General features: G+C 34.7%; 1 protein-coding gene across 1 annotated transcript in view; it reads right to left on the minus strand.

Moving 5' to 3' along the window:
* LOC149802012 (neuronal acetylcholine receptor subunit alpha-6-like) overlaps positions 1-24,462 on the minus strand; it is a 225,373-nt gene that overhangs the window by 20,558 nt on the left and 180,353 nt on the right. The window contains exon 3 of the mRNA XM_089956412.1: positions 3,441-3,550. Coding sequence (XP_089812538.1) covers positions 3,441-3,550 — 110 coding nt within the window. The remainder of the gene's footprint in view (positions 1-3,440; positions 3,551-24,462) is intronic.

The raw sequence follows: 24,462 nt of genomic DNA on the forward strand, positions 1-24,462 counted from the left end.
CATTTAAACTATGTGTCCGCATGGGGTTTTCAAATATTGTTAGATTAGATTACAAACGCCTACACGTATATTTTTGATTTCACCATGATTTACAGCTATATTTGTTTCATCATAATATAACGCGAGGCAATGTTACATTAAAATAATTGTTCATACTAATATAACGTTCTATCCAAATCCGTTGTCTCGCCAAATATAATCCATTACTCAGTTTGTATTAAGATGACCTGACATTCCGCAATAGCCAATATTTTGTTATGTTTGAAGCAATTGTTTTCAGTTATTTCCAGCACGAGACAAGTGAATTATTTATCTTGAAAATAAATTAAATCAAGAAGATAAAATATCCATCTAGACGTTCAGCCATTGTTCACAAGGCTTATTAAGGATTCTCTATCCAGCCTTTTGTGGATAAAGTGCTAAAGTGACGCCAACTCGATTTATAAAGTCTCTTGTTGCTAGAATTAGCCCGTCTTAGATAATTACATTAACAGGAGTTTTCTTAGTGAAATGATGTAATTTAAAGTGAAAGACGTGAACGTGGACTAGTGAACGTCGACAATAACTCAAACTTCACATCAAAACCGTCTATAATAAAACCAGTCAGCGTAAAAATTGCTTTTTCAGACTTCATGGTAGAAATGTACAAAACATGGCTACCTTGTACCTGTATATCCTACTCTACCTTGTTCCTGTATATCCTACTCTTTAGATCATACTTTACTACAATCAATTTTTTGTTTTAGACTTTCTGTATAAATGAAAATATTTGCAGGATATAATATATTTACATAGATTCAATGATTATAAGTTTCCATGACTGTTTGTATTACTATCGTAACAAGTTCTTGATTTAAAAGCAGCTAGTGGCCGCAAAGGAGTATCCCATTATAATTCCTAAGTTCACATTAAGGGCAGTCTCTAGATTTAAAATCAGTTAGTAACCTAAAATGATTACACCATTCTAATTCCTAAATTCACCTTAAGGGCAGTGTTATAAGCCCAATGACAAACTTTGTTACATGACACCTACTTTTCTATATATAGAGTTAACTGAAAACGATGTTCCCAGAGCGAAAAAAAAAAACTTACAGCCTAATAGAATGTCACTCTGTTATACAATTAAAAGGGAAGTCAGCAATGGCATCTCTCTACCAATAATGCATTTTATAAGCACTAGTGTCAGATATTAACTACAGGTTTTTTACTTGCACAATAAAACGGACGAACAAACAAAGGTAGGTATATATAAGATGGTAAGTAAAAGACTAGACTTATGAGTAAAATGAATGAAAGAATGAAATATGGAACGAATGAACAATCACTGGATGTAAGAAAAGAAAAACAAAGAGGAGAATTGAGAAATATATGGATTTCACACGAGTGAGACTGAAAAGGACCCTAACATTTTGCAAAACGGACATAATAATTTTACAACAACCAGGAAGGAAATTATCAGATGCAATTCACAGCAATGAACAAATGGGTCTTTTATTTACTGTTCTTATTGGGCCGAATAATGACACAATTATCTTCGCCGCTGATTAATCGCTTATCTCCCCCCAACGAAAAGACTTAAAGTCTGTTAAACAAGACTTTTTTCCCTTTTTCTGGTTCATATTTTATCTTTGGGTATAAGTATGCACACATTGATGTGAGCAGAGCGATATATTTCACGGACTATTGGATACAGTCATACAATCCAGAGTTAGCATCCCATTGTGAACGCTCCAATTTTTTTGTTTGTCCAAAAGCTATATGGCGGTGCACGCCAGTCTTCTTGATAAATGATAGCAAATTTTATTTATAGCAAGAAAGTGAAATTCGTAACCCTGCCATGCCTTACTAAGCCGTAGAGTGGTATTTCATGACAATTATCACGACCGAAAAAGTAAATTATACAATTATTCATATCGCTGAGTGCTAAAAAAATATAGGCACGAATATCCCAAGATATCATAGCATACGAATTGTGACCAATTTACGAAACTATACTATGCTGCCATAAAAGTCGCCTGAAAATGTTTCATTATTCAGATCGAACCTAGCTGACAGCTAATTAATCGGTTTGAGAAATATCTACTAATCAGCAATACTATTGAATCTAGGAAGAGAGACGTAAATGCCAATAAATTATTCTCTAAGTTCGTTAAATCATCACACACACACACACACACAATATACATACACATATACAGAGACACACACACAACCAGATAGATATATATATATATATATATATATATATATATATATGAATGCCTATTCACATAGTGTAATACATATGGAGCATGCGCATTTGGATATAGCTCCCCGTTTTAAGGAATTCTTAGATTTGTGTGATTATTGGAATTCGGCGCAATGGAAATATTCCTAGCCCGAAATAATTAGCTAAGTATTAGGAGCAAACGTCACGGAGTGAAGTGTTAGTGAGTTTCCATGATGCCATGGTTCACTAGTAGTGAATTCAGGCCAAAACCGAATGAATGTCCCTGTCGTAAGATAGTCATGCCATGGTTCACTAGTAGTGAATTCAGGCCAAAACCGAATGAATGTCCCTGTCGTAAGATAGTCCATATTAAAATCTAGTGGTGTACATTGGTGGTGTGACTGCAGTGGCAGTATTTACGGTAGGAAACCGGTAAATTACACAAGGGAATAAATAAGAAGGGACTTGGCAGATACCGTTATATCGCCATGGGGTCAAATGTGGTGTAGTTATATTGGCGAAATGTGCCTGGAAAGCATACATTGACTGGCCTAAGGTGGCGGAGTTAAATTAGTTCCCAGTGTAAGGGGATACTCGTATATTTTCTAAGGCGTGAACGGTTGGCGGTACAGGAACATGAAGAAGATAAACCATGCAGATGTGCGGTTGATAGATATTTGGTAGCTTGTTTTATCCGTGGTCTTGCATTAATCACAGTAAAATTTAGGTATAGAATGGACACGTCTGGCTTTCTAATTTACAACTGAAGTTGTATGGAAGTCTTTGGAACGTTGGGGGAAACTTATGACTTCTAGCGAGAATCGCGCCAGGGTTTGACAACCGCTCGGTCAAGTAAATACCCCTGTGCGTGTAACAATGTGTACTTAAGCTACTACATTCCACTGCAAGCAAAGTTTCATTTTTGTCTCTAATATAGAGCAAGGATAACGTTCTTACACATTTCTCGAAATGTAAATGCCCTGCAAGAGACCTGCTGCCATGTTTCCTTGTAGTTATTTATTCTCAACAGGCGAAATGAAAGTTCTTCATGTAAGGGTTGTGCATATTATACACATTGTTTGAGAGTGATGTTAAAGCCCACGCACTTATCAATTAACTCATCAATCCAACACTTCGACCATCAATCGATAAAAAGAATCACTCAAAAAATAAATAGCAAAACCTATGTAAAAATAATGTAGGATGTTAATTTACAAAGATGAAAACCTGCCTGTTGTACAAGACAATATCCGGCAGCCATATCTTATCACATGGCATCCGCAGCACCTTCAATCCACTGTAATTTCTAGGATCCCACCTTAGTCTCTCGTCTACCCACTCCTGCAAGGAAGAAAGGTATCTGCGTGTAGGAAAGGAATAATGAAAGACAGACTTCCAAGAACCGTTTAATGACTGCAGTTATAGGAGTGCTGGTCAGTGTATTTAACAGTTCTATTTCCTACTGTATGGGAATGTATATTGATTAAAACAGATTATAAAACTACGTCTATTCCAATCAATGGGACAATATTGTAATTAAACCTCGCCTGTGTCTCAGAAAAAAATATCTGATGAGAAAAACATATATATTTGTCACGATTAATTTTTAATGGATGTAGTACGAGAGAGATCTGTAAATGCCAGCTTTTTTACTTTCAGCAATAACTAGTTCAATAATAATAATAATAATAATAATAATAATAATGACAACAACAATAATAATAGCAATAATGACAACAACAACAATAATAATGATAATAATAATAATAATAATGATAATAATAATAATAATAATGATGATGACAACATTAATAACAACAATAATAATAATGACAACAACAATGATAATAATAATAATAACAATAATAATACTAATGACAACAATGATAATAACAACAATAACAATAATAATAATAATAATAATAATAATAATAACAACAACAACAATAATAATAATGACAATAATAATAACAATAATAATAATAACAACAACAATGATAATAATAATAATAATGACAACATTAATAACAATAATAATAATAATGACAACAACAACAATAATAATAATAATAACAATAATAATAATACTAATGATAACAATGATAACAACAACAACAACAATGATAATAATAATAATAATAATAACAATAACACCAACAATAAAACACCATGGTAAGACAAACACTCGATGTTCATCTTAAGATTTTCTCCATTATAAATGTTGAGATTTTTCTTCGACAAGAAATTGATTGATTCTTGGAGTGTTTACGACCTTGCTTTCATAAACTAACATCTCAGTGCTGATCTCTTTACTTAATTGTCACAGATAATCTCATTGATCCACTGCTACAGACCTCTCCAACCATTGGTCGTCTGTAGCAAATGGTAGGATAATTAAATAATATATACTACGTAATAGAAATATCAAGCACACATTAAGTAGGTGTACTCTTAAGTAAACTGTACCGTATACAACAAGTCGGTGGTACTGATAGTAAACAGTCTTCATATATCTTGCGGGTAGCGCAGGCAACCTTCATTTCGACTGATAACGTCTGGTATCGTTACGCCGCTGTCAATATCGTATAGCGGAATCAGTGTGAGTAACTAGGCGGAAGACGACAACAAGTTGAAGTCTCGTCAGCCGTATCTCTGAAGAGCAATATTTGTAATGTGCTTGTGATAGGTCAATCTGTTTGCTTTAGATAAGGAAGCCGCACAATAATTGGCTGGATTACGAGGCGATCCATCAAAGTCTTCCAGTTATTGAGAACTGTAGGCGAGATGGAAATGAAGCTTTGGCACTGGACGCGCTACTGTTACTTTTTGTTGTTGGAATTAATTGAGATGTGTCGACGTTCCAGAAATCTGTGATGGCAGATTCAATTACTAGGAGACATTCATCAGAGTATAACGTGCCTGTCTGCGTTATCAGCAGAAAATATTATACAATATATCAACGACACAACAATATATACTAGTTGAGATAAAAAAAAGTTCTATACACCTTCAACTTCAATTGCACAAAAAAGTGAGGTAATTTTTGTTAAAAAAAAATCAACAAAAAGAAGCGAAGGGAATATAATATATATATATATATATATATATATATATATATATATATATATATATATATATATATATATATATATATATATATATATATATATATATATATATATATATATATATGTATGTATGTTGATATTTATTTAGTAGTTTCTTTCCTCCATTTTAATCTCATTACAGCTGTTTGCCTACTATGATAAATTATGATATTTCTGTACGTTCATCACATGAGACGGGAGCCCATGACCCATAACTTTTTTCGGTCTTGTGGACAATTACAGACATGCACACCGACATGAACGGAAACGAGAACGCTGACTTTGCTTCACAAGAAAAAACCTTGAAGTGCCCAGGCGAGCGATGAGTTTGATTAGGCGAGAGCTTGTGTCCAGAATGAATCATCCGGACGTAAAGTATCAACTGATGCCTGAGAATTATCCACGCGCATTATTGGGAGATAATGTGCTACACTCCATTTGTTGCTCCATCTGAGATTCTCTGTTATTTACGATAGCGCCTTTTGAAACGCATGGTATACATTCATGTTTTAGTACGTTTGACAAAACATTCAACATGCGGTCATTGAATAATCGTACAGGGACACATTCTATCAGTTACAGATTGTGGGTTAAAACCCATGGATCGAGGTCGGTGCGGTTGGGGTCGGCGGAATATGCAATAGAAGCCCGTAGATTTGACATTTTTGTGCTTTGTTTGCCTAACGGAGTTTTAAAAAATATCCGATTAATGGCAGATATTGTTGTTGGTTTAACGCCATGTTTCAGTTCATAATACATGGATGCCAGTATAACTGGTGGAGGAAGAACCCCGAATGAACCAGCGACCAACGGGAAATTACTAGCAGTCTTTCTCACATACCACAATAGCCGAGCTTAAGACTCGAACCGAGGATGAGAGCAGTCAGATGGCAGTGATCGGTAAAGGCCAGTGCTTTAGATCACTCAGCCACCCGGTGCTACCGATTAATGACAGTGTTGCCATAGTGTATGTAACGCTTCGAATAATAAAACAAATTATTATAAAAGTGAACAAGTGAAATTTTTTAAGTTAAGATGTTGTGTATCGTACTGTGTATGAAAGGATTTCTGTATGTATTTTATGCCGTGTGTGCTCGCGTATATGACGTATCCAACTGCAAACTGCATTGGCCAAGATCTGCATTCGCATGATGTGCCAACAAATTTGTCTATGCAATTAGTCGGGATGAATCATTAGAACAAACAACTCAGACCTTGACATGTTTTTGATCAAGATCCATGTTCTTTGGCGCTCAGTCTGTAGTGTTGAACCTACGTCTTATTGGTGGGTTATTCAGTGGGTTGGTTTTTGGTTTTACAATGTTTTCAAAAACTCCAAACGCCTTACCTCAAATTTGTTAAAAGGATACATTAAAAAATTTGAAAATAATGTGTGGCTAAAAAGGAGGTATGTTATAAATACAAAACCATGTAAGTGTTTTTGCTGCATCAGGGGAAAGAACTTGTTTAATACGGCTTATAATGGTCTCGACATATTCCTACGCCGTATAAAACTCGTTTTTTTTCACCGACTAAAAGCAAAATACATATGCAGTTTTTTCTATATACTGGTAGCCAGTGTAATATGTTATACATTATTATAAAATAAGAACAATGTGGACTTAGCACAGCATCTAATATTTAGAAGCTCTAAGTGCTTTACAATATTATATAACGCAAAATGACCTACAACGACAAGATTACAAAAACAAACACCGTGAAATTACAAAACAATAGCATACTGACAGTAATTAAGGAAGTAAACATTATCAAGTCCTTAAGTCTGTTCCTGTAGTTGAAACTGGTGAGTTTTAAGAGCACTCTTGAATGGAATCGCAGTGTCGTTGTGTCTAAGGTCAATGGGCAATTCGTTCCACTTAGCTGGGCCCTGGTACGCAAAAGAATGTCAGTATGACTTAGTTTTAACAATGGGAACAATGAGAATACCAGTGTCGGAAGAAGAGCCTAAGTTTCTAGACGGGATGTATACATGGGTGAGGTCAGATAGGTATCTTGGACTGGAGCAAGTCAACGAAATGTAGGATAGTGAACAGATTTTGTGTTTCATTCTGGAATCGAACGAGTAGCCAGATAACTTTACCAAGCCTGGGGAGGGGGGTACCCAATTCTTCGTATTTTAATGGTAATCCGAGCAGATGTGTTCTGAACTTTTTGAAGTTTCTGTAGTAGATATTGAGACGAGCCAGACAGAAATGAATTACAATAGTCCAATCTTGAAAGTACTAAGGATCACACAAGTGTTTTGTGTCATCAACAAAAATGCAAATGGAGCTGATACGTCTCAGCTCATATATGCAGGCTTGCATATGTTCATTACGTGTTGGTTTTAATGACAGAGTAATGTCGAGAGTGACACCTAGGTTAACGTACTGACTGTGCGAATTTAATGTTGGCATTGCTGACTTGTTATCGGAGGTAAAAGATGTAAATGAGAAAGCCTTTGTGTGGTAGTCAGAATGGCATCAGCTTTATCAAACATTTATCTGCAATTTGTTTCGTGTCATCCATGACTTCATATCGTAAGTACACCTCTCTATGCCTTGGATGGTAGCCTCGACTTCAGTTGGGCAGCTAGATTTGGAGTGAGGTCAGGGTAAATTTGGTGAGACACCTGATGTCGATATATGACACTTGAGAGCGACTGAGTGTATATAATGAAGAGAATGGGGCCGAGAACAGAGCCATGTGCAACACCAGAACGTAGATCAACTAGGCTGTAATGTTTTCGAGTTACGGACATATTTTGTGACCTGTTGACTACGTAGAACTTGAATCAGAGTAGGGCTGTATCGTGACTATTACATGCTGGAGACGTTGAAGTAATATATCAAGGTCTATTGTGTCAAATGCCGAGGACAATTCAAGGAAGAGGGGACTGTAATCTTTCTAATATCCAAATAGAGATAAGGTCATTAAATTACTCTCAAAAAGGGCAGTTTAAGTACTATGACGTGGGCGATATGAGGACTGTGCGTTGCTGAAAAGACTATATGAATTCAGATGAGATACAGGTTGGGATAGAACAACGTTTTCTAAGATATTTCACATGAAAGGAAGGTTACAAAGAGGGTTGTACTTCTTTAAATCGTGAAGGTCAGACGTCAGTTTTTTAACAGAGGCCTCACAGTTGCGCTTTTAAAAATGATGTGAATTTCCCTGATGAGAGAAAAGTATTGATAACATCGGTTAGTGAAGGAATATTGAATCTAAACATTCAAAGCAGCTCTCATGTCGAAATTTGATTGAGTTTACATGACTTGGTGCGCTTTTCATCACAACTGTGTGTACCAAATCCAAGGAGACAGGTTGAAATGATCTTAAAGGTTGCCATTTACATTCTGAAATATAATAATATTAACCCGTGCGGCTAATATGTTTTAGAATATTATACTCTTGTAGTCTGCGGAATATGTTATCGACTATTGTATACTGTCAGCACGTGCAACAATTATCCCCGCAAACCTGCTTTAGCTATTTGTATTTGCAATACCATCATTTTGTTAAACAGGTATTACTACTACCGCAGCTATTACTACTAGTAAACGTATCCATCGAGATATAGGACAAATGGCAATAAATCTGCGTGAAGACCTTGTAATTCATGTCTCGAACTTTGCAATTTTGACGTTGAATAATGGGAGCGTGTAGATAAAGGAAAACAGGAACCGACAAATAGCATATGTTTTATTCATATAAGTTGTATTCTTACTCAGTCACATTAATATCTTCCTAATTAACGCTTTTAATTTATGATTGTTTATATTGTCCTATTTTAGTGAATAGGAAAGAAATAACTTATAAATGGATATATGCCACGATGTGACAAGGATGGGTTTGATTTATGTGTCTTGATTATTCAGCGCCTTTCTTCTGTGAATTCTTTACAATTCTATAACTCCTTGCATGCAATCATAGTCTGAGAGATAAATCATTTTATTAGACCACAAGTCCTGCCATTTGTACTAGAGAGGTCCGTCAGCATAACTAAGAAGGATATCGATGTATGCATAATTACTGACAATAAAAATATATAAAGCGCACTTCCCAGATTCAACTGGTTTATTTCCCATCTTTTAATTAAACATTGCCAATGGCAAAGCCATGTAATAATGTATGAAAGGCTTCTTTTCCGGACCGTCGCCATTTTTGAGCTTGGTTTTTGGAAGCATTCCAATGAATCAATTTCGATTAAGTATATCTCCTTTCTTGATAACCAGTCATACTTTTATGAACACGAATCTGAGGTTCCCTTAATGCTGATCATTTCTCATTACGTTTAATTAGCCCATCCTTGTACAGAGGATATACATTACCTTTAATTAGTCCATCCTTGTACAAAAGATATACTCGGGATACTAAATATCGTTTTACTATTTTTTCTCAATTCATCTGGAAGATATTAATCAATTGTTGCAAAATTGGTCTATTACTTTTCTTGCAAGGTTGTCGGGCTCAGAGGATGGGATCGCAGTTTACAGTAAAGCTAAATAGGAATTATCTTAGTTTAATTATGTTATCAAGAATCGAAAGCTAAATTAACACAACACAATGTCACTTCAAAAGCAGGAATGAATTCCAGCCAATGACCAGTGCGATTCAAATACTAAAGTCTAATATATGTGTAGAAAACTGACTAATCAGAACGCAAATAAGACATCATCCGAATCAATCCAGTACATCATCATTAATGACATCAACCAGAGTCAATTATATCCGTTTCTAAAAGATAACTTTGATCTGTCCATATATCTATCTTCTTAACTATCTGTATAAGTGTTTGAACGAAACATGTATTTCTACTGACCTGCAAAATGCATGTGTAAATATTCCCCGTGTGTAAACTATTGACCCAACTTATATTCATTGATTGTATCAACTTAAAGTTAGACATTTCGTTGTATGATGATAGTTTTCTGCGATGACATCAAACGATCTGATATATATTTATTTGACTGCCGCACAAAATAGACAGGTTGTTTCGAACATTTTTCCTAACATTTATTTAACAACTCTTTGTCTGTAGGTTTTCTCTGTCATTCCAACATGTAATATTCTTGGTTCACAGTTGGCTTTATTGTTTATTATTGAATTGTGGATGTAAGATGTTTCCTCTCTAAACAAAAACAATTATTTTGGATCTACCTAGGCTGAGAACAGATCGCAAGGTTTCACTGAGGTTTGGAACAATCTGCCACACGTGACTGAATGCGCGAATTCTTATGTAGTTGTTTGCATTATGTTGCGGACAAAGGGAGAACGACCTGTAAGTTTGACCTATACCCCCAAGAATTCCTTACTATCTTTAAGTATTGAACAGCGTTGTGCTCTTATTTTGAAATTTTAGCGCTTGTTAACAATACCTGCAGCCTAATTTCTAATTTCATTTTTAGGTTTTTTATTTTTGGTGTACTTTTTGTATGTCATGGATTTATCCAAATGCAGCATTTCTCGCTCTTTAGTTTTTCAGTGGCCACATATTTTGCATGATATGTTTTCTTACAATCTTGCAATTATATAGGTCTTAAAATAACATTTTAGTGTACGTTTAAATTGTTGTTTTAAACATGTATGTTATTAACCAGTCTCTGTGTTTATATTTGATGTAAATGTATCAGTATGTCTAAAAATACTCAAGTTAGTCTGCATCTTCTTGCAGTTAATTGTTATCGGTAAGTAATCTGGGTCTATCACGCCATGCTGACGTTATTTCTTCTAATGAATTGGGAGTCATATTGCATTTTGACATCCAGGTTTGATCTGTGTGAGCCTTTCATATTCATTTGTGAACAGTAATGGAAAATTCATGTTCAAGAATGTACGAAGGACAGTTTCAAAGAACGTTTCTTAATACTTCCTCTATTGACCTGAAATATATGATATCACAAGTACATGTTATTATGCTGCACAAATATACATATATTTGGTGTGTTGCTGATATAATAGTCTTTTACTGAGACACTGTGTCTCGTCTATGTTATTGTTTAAAATGTATCAATTAAAGGATGTTTTCGTGATAACACCATATCAGGCATGAGACTTAAACAAAGGAACGATTTATTTAATAAACATTTCTGGGTTGTTCCTCGGGAACTCTCCTCCGAAAAGACCATAAAACCGAATGAAGATTAAGAACATAGACTGTACATAACCGTCAAGAACAATATGTTCCGAATATGTTAATGTTTACCATAAAAGTAACGGATGAATTTATATTACTATGATGAATGTTTAGAAATGCACTGGAACAGTTTCAATATGTATTTGATATTTTTTAGAACAAATGATATTCTTTGATTTCCAAGACATATGCACGTTATTTTCTTTATTGTTACCTTTTAATGATTCGAATACTACTTGTTACCTTATTTTGACTTCCGGTTATGAAGACTTGTTACGAGTCGGTATCGATATCAATGGATTGTACATCTCGACATACTCAGTGCCTCTCTTTGCGGAATTCATTACATTGTTATAGTCCCCGTTTTACTACCGCAGCTCAAGGAATCCATTACATTGTTTTATACCCCGTTATACTACTGTAGTTAAATGAATCCATTGAATTGTTATAGTCCCCGTTTAGCTACTTTAGCTCATGGAATCCAAAACATTGTTATAGTCCCCGTTTTACTACCGCAGCTCACTGAATTTATTACATTGTTTTAGACGCCGTTTTACTGATGTAGCTCAAGGAATCCATTACATTGTTATAATCCCTGTATTACTACTGCAGTTAAAGGAATCCATTACACTGTTATAGACCCCGTTTTACTGCTGTACCTCAAGGAATCCATTACATTGTTTCAGACCCCGTTTTACTGCTGTACCTCAAGGAATTCATTACATTATTATAGACCCCGTTTTACTGCTGTACCTCAAGGAATTCATTACATTATTATAGACCCCGTTTTACTGCTGTAGCTCAAGGAATCCATTATATTATTATAGACCCCGTTTTACTGCTGTACCTCAAGGAATCCATTACATTGTTATAGACCCCGTTTTACTGCTGTACCTCAAGGAATCCATTATATTATTATAGACCCCGTTTAACTGATGTAGCTCAAGGAATCCATTACATTGTTTAAGACCCCGTTTTACTGCTGTTCCTCAAGGAATCCATTACATTGTTATATACCCCGTTTTACTGCTGTACCTCAAGGAATCCATTACATTGTTTAAGACCCCGTTTTACTGCTGTACCTCAAGGAATCCATTATATTATTATAGACCCCGTTTTACTGATGTAGCTCAAGGAATCCATTACATTGTTTAAGACCCCGTTTTACTGCTGTACCTCAAGGAATCCATTACATTATTATAGACCCCGTTTTACTGCTGTACCTCAAGGAATCCATTACATTATTATAGACCCCGTTTTACTGCTGTACCTCAAGGAATTCATTACATTATTATAGACCCCGTTTTACTGCTGTAGCTCAAGGAATCCATTACATTATTATAGACCCCGTTTAACTGATGTAGCTCAAGGAATCCATTACATTGTTTAAGACCCCGTTTTACTGCTGTTCCTCAAGGAATCCATTACATTGTTATATACCCCGTTTTACTGCTGTACCTCAAGGAATCCATTACATTGTTTAAGACCCCGTTTTACTGCTGTACCTCAAGGAATCCATTATATTATTATAGACCCCGTTTTACTGCTGTACCTCAAGGAATCCATTATATTATTATAGACCCCGTTTTACTGATGTACCTCAAGGAATTCATTACATTATTATAGACCCCGTTTTACTGCTGTAGCTCAAGGAATCCATTACATTTTGTTATAGACCCCGTTTTACTGAAGTTTTTACTGATCTAGCTCAAGGAATCCATTACATTTTGTTATAGACCCCGTTTTACTGCTGTACCTCAAGGAATCCATTACACTGTTATAGACCCCGTTTTACTGAAGTTTTTACTGATCTAGCTCAAGGAATCCATTACATTTTGTTATAGACCCCGTTTTACTGCTGTACCTCAAGGAATCCATTACATTGTTATAGACCCCGTTTTACTACTGTAGCTCAAGGAATCCATTACATTGTTTTAGACCCCGTTTTACTGCTGTACCTCAAGGAATCCATTACATTGTTATAGACCGCGTTTTACTACTGTAGCTCAAGGAATCAATCACTAAATCTTCCTGCAAGTAATTTGGTACTTCAGTGTGTACAATATCTGTCAGAATAACTATGTTATCGCTTTAAGCACGACCGCATAATATAAAACGAGGATGTCAGTCCAACAAAGCACTAGAAATTCTAAGAATCGATTACCATACAAAGTTGGTATATGGATGGAATGACGGCCTTTTTTCCTTTCGACTATACTGCGCTCTTGATTTTCATATACAGAATCAAGGTCAAAGCCGACATATTGTACCATATTTAGGTGGTTCATTATATTTGCATCTGCATCGAATTGGTGAAGAACCTATTAATATGAAAGGTTGCACTTTACGGCACATGAGCACAATAGTGGCTAAAAGTTTGAGAAAACTTCAAATTAATGTAATATAGGTCAGTGGCATTTGCAGTTGTAGATCTGCTCTCCAGTACAGCAATAATTATTACGATCCTGTATCAGAATCGAACCAATGTTGAATATTTCTACTCTCCTGTATCAGCATCGTACCAATGTTGAATATTTCTACTCTCCTGTATCAGCATCGTTCCAATGATGAATATGTATACTCTCCTGTATCAGCATCGTTCCAATGATGAATATGTATACTGTCCTGTATAAGCATTATACCAATGGTGAATATTTATACTGTCCTGTATCAGCATCGTACCAATATTGAATATTTCTACTGTCCTGTATCAGCATTATAACAATGATGAATATTTATACTGTCCTGTATCAACAATGTACCAATGATGAATATTTATACTGTCCTATATCAGCATTATACCAATGATGAATATTTATACTGTCCTGTATCGGCATCGTACCAATGATGATATTTTTGATGTCCCGTATCAACATCGTAAAAATGTTGAATATTTGTACTGTATTGTATCAGCATTATTCCAATGATGAATATTTATACTGTCCTGTGTCAGCATCGTACCACTGATGAATATTTCTACTGTCGTACCACTGTAGAATATTACTAGTGACAATACCTATAAACAATGAAAAGGACTTAAATAAATTTATAAATAAATAAATTTATCAAATACAGAAACGAATTCACGACGGATTATAATATAATTATCAAGTGTTTATCCATCGGAAACTATAAGAAACGAAATGTTTAAAAAGTGTATATTTCACAAAAGAATTCCTTTTGATGTCACATTGTGTGGTAATGATTCTAGATACACACTTTAAAAAATGCATTATTTTGTAATGATGCTAATGTCACATAAATTATCGTTGCATGTAATTATCTCCTCCCCGAAATAACAGGTTGAAAGTCGTAGTTTCTTTAACATCCGGTTTAGTATTCGGTTTTTGGTAATGTTCCCATGCCACAGTTTATAAAAGACAAATCGACACGACCTTAGTACTGACGAATCGAAGCATCCACGTATTTCAGATTTACTCTATGGATTTACTGAAACCATAAAGTTATGATTGCAGAAAATACAATCGGTGAATGTCGTCATTTTGGGTAAATCTATACATTATAGAATCGGAAGTGTATCCGAATGTGACGTAGTGTCTGATTCATCAAAAAAAAAAATTTGCTGCAGCAAATTGTCTCGGTCTGCCCAGATTGTACTTGCATAAACGTTGCACAGGTATCAGACAAGGGAGAAAATATCCCCAGACTGATCTCCCTTGCATATCTTGTAACTCAAGCAAATACCTTTCGAATTATACCTGGAAAAGTGATGAAGTCATTTAACTGATGATGTAATCATTGGCACGAAAGATTAATAAATAGGGGATGCGACAATCAAGTTCAATGTGTAATGCTATATATATATATATATATATATATATATATATATATATATATATATATATATATATATATATATATATATATATATATATATATATATATATATATATATATATATATATATATATATATATATATATATATATATATATATTCTTTTTACTGGAAAGATATCAATTATCACATGTTCATTCTCATTTTCGCTGAACCATAACAGAAGCAAAGACCGTAATTATGATCCCCAAAGTTGGCCGCCGCCCCGACCCAATCTTCCTCTCTCACTGCTCTGGACCGAGTTTCTGTTGCATATTGCCTGGTTACAAAGGCCAGGCTGATAATTAGATCGCAGATATTCGGAATCAGTGACGCCATCGTGATATTATCATCTTTGACGTGACCTAGTACCGCAGAAAATAATTTATGCCATGCTGCTGCCTTTTTGACACAATTTTATGAAATGTTTGAGAATAGGATATATAATGAGTATCATTAAGGCGTTTAGATCACTGATGGCCTTGTAATTATGGCAAAATCTATATGACTGGCTTCGCTGACGCTGAGTCTTCAAAATACAATTTACAATACTAAAAACCCTTAAACATGTCATTATGTTCACTTGTCTCAAGAAAATTATTTACTTTTGTATTTTAAGGATTTTACAGTTTTATGCCATTTCTGTAATATATAAACTTAATTGACACAAATAGCAGGAACTGAATGAGGTGTTGATGTACCTTTAAATAACAAACATGCATACGTGCGTACGTGCGTGCGTGCGTGCGTACGTACTTGCGTACGTACGTACGTACATACATACATACATTCATACATACATACATGCATACATACATACATACATACACACGTACGTACGTATATACATACATACATACACACACACACACACATACATACATACATACATACATACATACATACATACATACATACATACATACATACATATTATCATTTCTAACAACCTTCACGAGAAGCATGAGCATCTATATAATTTTGCTTCACATTAAATTAGTCATTGTTTTTTATGAAACTATTTGATGTACTTATGAAGCAATTTTCATTGCCAGAAAATGCACACACACACACACACACACACACACACACACACACACACACACACACTCGCACACACAAGCACGAGATGAATAAAATGTCAATAGTACTCCTATAAGAATTTTCAAGTAGTGCCAGACACATTTATTACACAAACATACACTTATTTCCTTCCAGTAATTGTTTTCTAATTGGTTCGTTTGCTTTTTAGAACGTGAATCAGACACGGAAGCAAAAACCATTCTTTATCGTTCCAGAAGCAAAGATCCCCTTGATGTTGTTATATGTTGAAATAAATCAATTACTTTATGACCGCGATCATTTTCAAATGTTACAGTTTAATTTTTGTTTTGTAAGGAATGAAAGTCGTATCTACAATATATTAAAAGTCTTATTTTGAATTTTGCATTTTGAATTATGAATCAGATGTCTCTCTTTTTGATAAAGCAATTTGCCATCAAATGCAGTGTAGATGCAAATGGTCTCATGCGTGATTTCTGGCAATTTAGTTTTCCAATAGAAGTGACAACGAACATTAGAATTAATTGGCTGACATTTTTCGGATGTATCCAAGAAAAATATGGCGTTAGATATGTGCACTTCTTCTAAATAGCACTTGTTTGCATACCATAGCTTTACAAATACCACATTTCTTCCTTCCTGTGCATATTTCTGGGAATTAAATCCAGAGTAACAGTTTGCCCTGGTGATGAATTGGTTTTCTGACAATCGGCATAGCAATGGTTCATCTGAAAAATCAGTTTAGTCATCCCGTTTGTGTCTGTTACTTGTTCCTGAATGCCTTTATTTAGCCACTGGTTATTAGCACTGGTCATGGTTGAAGTGTTTAAGTAATTATATCAGTTAGAATAAATCTCCCACATGTCTTAATAATGTAGCATCTCTAACGGAAGTGTTTTCTTCTTTCAATTGACGAATTTGGATCTTTTTACAAATAGTCACCATCCATGTATTTAAACAGTGCTCCGATCAATGTATAGTAACTGAAGTTCCAAAGATCACCAAAAATAAATATCTGCAGCTTCTTTTGCTGTGGAAATAAACCTAATACAAAGCACGTTTCCATTTCAAGAATCTAAAACATGGGACTTGACTGTGTTATAGAGATTTTCTTCCTTTGCTCAGAACATCTCCGAAATTTTAATCCGCCGTTCACGCAAAAAAATCTGAATTTTAAACTATTTTCAACTTGCGGTACTGCTCAGAATTATATATGGGTAGATGACTGTCCGAAAGTTAGTGTTTCGTCCATTGCTAGATCATTGTCCGCAAGCTAGATTTTCATCTATGGGTGGATCATTGTCCGCAAGCTAGTTTTTCATCCATGGGTGGATCATTGACCGCAACTTGTTTTTCATCTATAGATAGATCGTTGTCCTCAGTCTCGTCTTCATCCACGTGTAGATGAATGTCCGCGAGCTTTTTTTGTCATGCATAATATGGTCTAGCCACGACAATATTTCTTCTAATGGAACAAATATGTTCAAGATATGATCAGACTGTCTTAAAGAATATATCGTCAATATTTCACAGCTGGGAGACACAATAGAACTGCTGTCGTCAATATTTTACAACTGGGAGACACAAAAGAACTGCTAATGAATAAACTGGAACATAGTTTGCTGTAAACGCGACTGGCATGATGATTGGGAACTTGTCAGTACATTGAAAAATGTAATGACTTCCTTTCTCAGAAATATTAAATTGAGTACAGTTAAGTACACCCGGTTCAAATCAATATGTAATGTGCTGCTCCTACAATTATTTCGAGAGAACCCATTGAAGTTCTCTCGAAATAATTCTGCTGAGTTGCTGATTTTGACTACTCATATGGAAAATAGGGAAATGTCATGACCGAGGCTTTTATGTTGCATGCGGAAACTGACAGGATGGAATCTGGCACTTTAGAAAAAAACTTAATACTGCATTTTGCTGAGAAAAGATTAACACTTCCAGCAGTTATATTTGCATGTGGAAATCGCCTGCTTTATTTAATTGAAAGAAGGAACATACGAATAATTAAAAGATTTTGGTCTTGGGATTTTGTGTACCGACTGAAAAGCTGTAGGGTTAATCTTTGTAAACTTTATGCGGAGTAAGTACCTACAAATATAGCTTCAGGTCTACGTTTTGCTTTTAATAAGAATGTCATATATAAATATTTGGCTTATTGTTTTCCTTTAAGCCGAACTCACTAAATGACTTCATATCGTTGGTGCCTTTTTATCCCCTTCGATATGGCAGGGCACTATCATATTTCATTCCATTTTGCACTGACACTTTGTCTTGGATATTTGATTACTGACCATGTGTGTTGGATATTTGATTATTGACCCTGTGCCTTGGATATTGTATTACTGACCCTGTGTGTTGAATATTTGATGAATGACCCTATGTCTTGGATATTTGATTACTGGCCCTATGTCTTGGATATTTGATTTCTGACCCTGTCTCTTGGATACTTGATTACTTACACTGTGTTTTGAATATTTGATATTTGATTTCTCACCCTGTATCTTGGTTATTTGAATACTATCCTTGTGTCTTGGATACTTGGTTACTGACATTGTGTCTTGGATATTTTATTATTGACCATGTGTTTTGGAGATTGTATTACTTACACATTGTCTTGGAATTTCGAATACGGAAATTGTGTCTTCGATATTTGAGTACTGACCCTCTATCCTAGATATTTGATGACTGACACTGTGTCTTAGACATTTGATTAGTGACCCTGTGTTTTTGATATCTAATTACTGACCCTCTGTCTTAGATATTTGATTACGGACCCTGTGTCTTATATATTTGATCACTTGCATTTTTTTGTATGAATTACCGCCCCTTAAAGGCTATGCTCCACCTAGTTCTAGCTTTTAAGTCGAGTCGACATGCAAACATCGTATGCCCCGATCTACCCTCGCTTTATGCGCCATCATACCATGTCTATTTTGTTTGTTCTACTGAGTATTCCCATAAAACGTCATAGATCCAGGCCAGTGCAGTTTGCAATTGGACTAGGCTTGTAGGCGAATACATATGGTAACTTTAATAACCGTAGAGCTAGCTGTCTAAGTATTCTCTGGATGTTTCTGCTGTGGCTGGTGTTGATGATGACATCAACTCTAACAACATCTCTAGAACTATTAAAACGCCAATAACAAAACTAAAGGACAGTAATATCAATGGAATGAATTTCCATTGTTCATGTCAGTGACTTATTAAAAAGTTTAATATTACAAAAAAAAAAAAAAAAATACAGCATATATGAAAACATCTTTCTGGGTTTAAGAACATTTCCTGCACAAAATAAAAGAGCGATGGTAATGCACTCTTTCCGAGCTGGGCGATTCATTACTAGCATTTGCAAGAATCTTTGAAATCTGCTCAAATACATATTTTTTAGACTGGCAATTATGTACAGATATGCAAGCTCGTAATGCAGCTGACATTCGCTCAAAGGGAAAAGGTATTTCAAAGAACGTTGTACTTGACGTCGAATATTTAGGAAATGAACTGCACATAATCAAGATATAAGCAAACTATATCACAAGAAGAGCGTTGTATAAATGTTGTTTAATTCATACTGGTAGCATATTAATATCTTTTTATTAGTCACGTGGTCTAATGATTTAATCATGCTGCTCTGATTTGTTTAGAGGAACGGAAATTGTTTATAAATGGAAATGATTTACTATTCGGCAGCATTGGTAGCGATTTTTGCAGCTACACCAGGTGCCTTTTTATGGCATTCCATATTGAAGCCTGGCAGACGGTCGTAGCTCGAACAATAAATCATTTTTACAACTTGCTGGTAATCACAGCTTATGCGCATGATCCGTGAGCATAAATAAGGTAATATATGTTTTTGTTCTTGTTGTTGCTGTTGATTTAAGTGGTATTTCTTTTTCTGTTTCTTTTCCTCAGAAGCACTGACAATACGAATGGAACGAAATCCAAATTCCCTGAATCAGACGGTTTCATTATCTTTTCGTAGACTTGGCTGATAATGAAGTCATATTATTTTGTTTCCTTTATTTATTAACCTTGAAAAATATTACTTCTAATCAAGCCTCTGAATATTCCAGAAAATAGTACATTAAATAGAATTACGATATGTACTTGCTTATAATACGAATCCCTCGCCAAACATAAACTCTGAATTAATTTCACTTAATGCCCTTGCAGATCAGGGTCTACGCTGTTTGCTCTACTGTTTACTTCTAACAAACTGCATAGCCCCAGATCCGCCGGCACATTATCCGACGGCAGATCTGTCTGCACAGTTTGCAGTTGGACTCACCTTATAAGCGAATACGAACGGTAGGCTGATTTTTTTCTTCTATCCCGTTTAGTTCCCACAATCGCAAACATAACTGGCCCTACAACAGATGCTTGCAAGCAAAGTTCTCATTAATGATCTACTAAATTGAGGGTTTTACGCTTTAATGACATGTAGATGACTTGATGTAATTAACTAATTAGCCATGCACACGTATTCATACTCAACATAATTGTTACAAAGCTAATTACTGAACGTTATTTCCTTCTTTAATTCGTAAGAAATCTTGTGTTAAAGCATATTACAGAATTGGGTATAACTGTCACATGATAAGACATTGAATCATGTGATCAAAATGCCATTAACACCATTGTAATGGCTCTGCCTTTTTGTCGCAAAATTGGGAATAGTAAACTAAATTTCGAAACAAAATGCGCTTCTTTGTTGGACTCCTGAAATATTGTGAATTATTATACGAAAGTTTATGCACGTTGGTTTGCTTTGATAGAACCTCATGGAGTTCAGATACATTTAAGACACAAAATTAAATGTATTAGCTGAAACTGGTAATCATAGTCAGAAGATAAGAGGTTCGTGGCTGAGATACGTGATATCGTTTGCTAACTGATATGATGTGCACATATTCCTCTAAAGGTTTAAAAGTCAACATTTGCAGAGATCCACATATCGTATTTCTTTACTCACCATAGACCGAACAAGACTTCTTTAAAACGTAATAGCAAGGATGACAACTTGGCGTTAGCGAGATAGGGTATATTGCATTTTATAAAAGTCCTTAAAACCATGTTTTATCTAAACATGTTCCAGAACTTGTTCATGTACCGGCAGAAATGTCTGACTTTACTGCCGGTCAGAACTAGTCTTCACGATGACAGGAGAAAGGATATAACCAATTATGTTTTCACCTTTACACTTCATTGAATATTTCTATCATCTATTAGGTGAGGCCGAATAATGTGCAAGAGTTACCACGGACTAATAGCAAAATAAGCATCGCAAATGATATCCGCCTGTTTCGTATCGAATTTTTACGATGACATCTCAAAAGTAGGTAGAATTACCGAATTCGTTTTGTGCACAAATGATTTAAACATACACATAGTCGAATAGGAAAGCTGAACATTACTTAAAAAACAAATCGAATATTCCACAGGTCGTGGCGACATCGAACAATTTGATGCAAGTAGACCACCATATTTTAGTATGTATTTGTAGGGTGTATGTATTTAAGGAGATGTTTTACCTCCTATGCCGATTCAAGCGGTTTTTAAATACTTCGTGCGCGAAACGAATTAGTTATTTTTCGCTACATTTAATAACGCTAATCTGACAAATCACCGAGGTGCAGACTTGGATAGAATTCACGACTTTGTGCGGAACTAACTATTGTCAGAGATTTTAATAGCTGCAATTATATAATCCTTTCATTTAGAACGAAACGTAAGAATAATTAAGTAACATCAATTTATGTTTTTGGTCAACCTTTTACCTAAAAAAACAAAGAAAACTCTTAAATCATAATTTAATGGCTTCGTAATACCTTCTCATTATAAAAAATGAGATAACTCTTGAAATATCAGTTGAAGTTTTCAGTCATATATTCTCCAAAACAAAAGAGTAAATCTTGAAACATTAGTTGACGTTTCTAGTGATACAGTCTCATCCAAAACGAAGGAATAAATCTTGAAATGTTGGAGAATTTCTGCAGACACGCTATTTGCTTAGGACGATATTCAGCACATAAACTGTTTTTCATTTTTGGTTCTGTAACTTTTGGCCTCGTTATGTCATCGATTTAAAGCCAAAAACGAATCAATCAGAAAATAAACATAGAGAGACTTTAACAAGATTATCAGTCTAAACGATGTCTTATATTCATTAAATTCCATGATTGTCAGTCTAAATGATGTTTAGATTGATTAAATTCCATAGCTGAAATGTTAGGAACAACTGGCTCTTTCAATATAAAACGTTTGAGCGTTCCATCGTCGATATGAAAATAATTTGCATGATCGACAACGTTTATTGAATGTTTCAGATTGAATAGTACTAAGTCGGAAAGAGTAGTTTGTAAACTATTTTGCAATATCTAATTACAGTACAAAACCACAGATAAAATATCTTCATAACTATTTTATTTCTTAAGGGCATTTCTAAGCCAAATTTAATATTTCATTAAAAAAAAAACGATTACTGAAAAGTGTTACCAGAACAATGAGTTAATACAATGGTCAAGCAATTCTTTGCCTAAATGATATTTTGCAATGTAAAAGACTTAACCCGAATTTTCAGTAAAATATCCAGGGCCGAATAACCCAATGTATTAATTATATATCTGTCCAATTCTTTACACACTTTGCATGATCGAAAAATACGCTGTTGTTACCAATTTAGTGTAAAAGAAGAGGATAGTGTAATAAGTACATAATGTACACATTTCGCGTATTGAATTCTGCTTAACAATGCATTTTAATTAATGATCTCTACATTCTATAGTTCTGTCTCAGTTGTAGTCTTCCAAACAAAGATCAAATTGCAAGAAAATGTAGTACTAATCTGAAAAGTAGCCAGCAGATAAACAGCTACTTCACTGGTGTATTTGGTTCGCTACATCATTTTCATGCAACAAACATTGCTTAAAGGTCACTGGCCACATATATCGTGCAAACGTGGGATATTTTTTATAGTCATTAACGAAATTCATTGTTATGTATGCACATCATTAAAATGTTTAATTGGACTTAAAAATCCGCTTTTTAAATGAAAAAAAATATTCGGCAATCTCCGTAAACAATCAACAGTTTCCGCGTGCCAAAAACGGATATGACGTGCATTTATCCCTTCTATTGAACCCAGCCATTCAAGTATTTAATTTCCCCACGTAAATATTTAAGTGATATATCTTAGGATCATGCTTTTTTACAACAAATATGGTGCACTGAGTTGCATATAGAGATAACCAAAAAAGTGATGATGGGACAAAAGGGTTCTTTCTTTTTCCGAAAGACCCTGTTTACCAGAAAAAAGTAAATTAAGTTGTGGAATCGAATAGTGTGATGGTTGGGAAAGTTGTACCGTTTATGCCGGATTATAGTTAATTGTTTTAGACAATTGCTATAGATTATAAAATATAATAAGTTTTAGAAAAAACTGAACAAATTCAAACAAAGCATCTATCTTTATATTCTTTAAAAGAAAATAATCTTGCTTCGTAACGTGCATATATATGAGAGAAAGCACAAACTGACATATCTTGCTGACTCTAATTAAATCTACATTTACTTTTTATGCTAAAAATATATATCTGCACAAAGACAAACTCACTAAGTCTTCCGGTCAAATTATTAATATTGACTTATAAAGCAATGATACTTAAAATATAATATTCTACTGAATACGAATACATTTTTCTAAGAGTAGCGACACTGTACATGAGATATTATAGCAAATATGCTAAATGTTAGGCTTCAGGTTGTAAAACCTCTGTATATAAATCATATAATACACACTCGATTACACATAAGAGAGAGAAAGAGAGAGAGAGAGAGGGAATAATGCTGAGCATTTTGTCAGTGTTTAATTGCTGCAATATGAAGCTTTTACCAGTCAATTTTATTGTTTGCTTTTATTTTTTAAGTTGATGTCTTAGTATGTGCGCGCGTAAACTGAAAGCTTGGCAATACTAGTCCATATCGTCAATCGTATTTGCTCCATTATTCCATACAAATAAGAAACGACATAATTTTGTGTTGAATTTTTGCCCCCCCCCCCCCACTACACGGTAAAATTACGGGGTCGTTCTTGCTTA

The sequence above is a fragment of the Sinohyriopsis cumingii genome, chromosome 4 (assembly GCF_028554795.1).
Source record: "Sinohyriopsis cumingii isolate HCF-2022 chromosome 4, ASM2855479v2, whole genome shotgun sequence".
NCBI classification, from domain to species: domain Eukaryota; kingdom Metazoa; phylum Mollusca; class Bivalvia; order Unionida; family Unionidae; genus Sinohyriopsis; species Sinohyriopsis cumingii.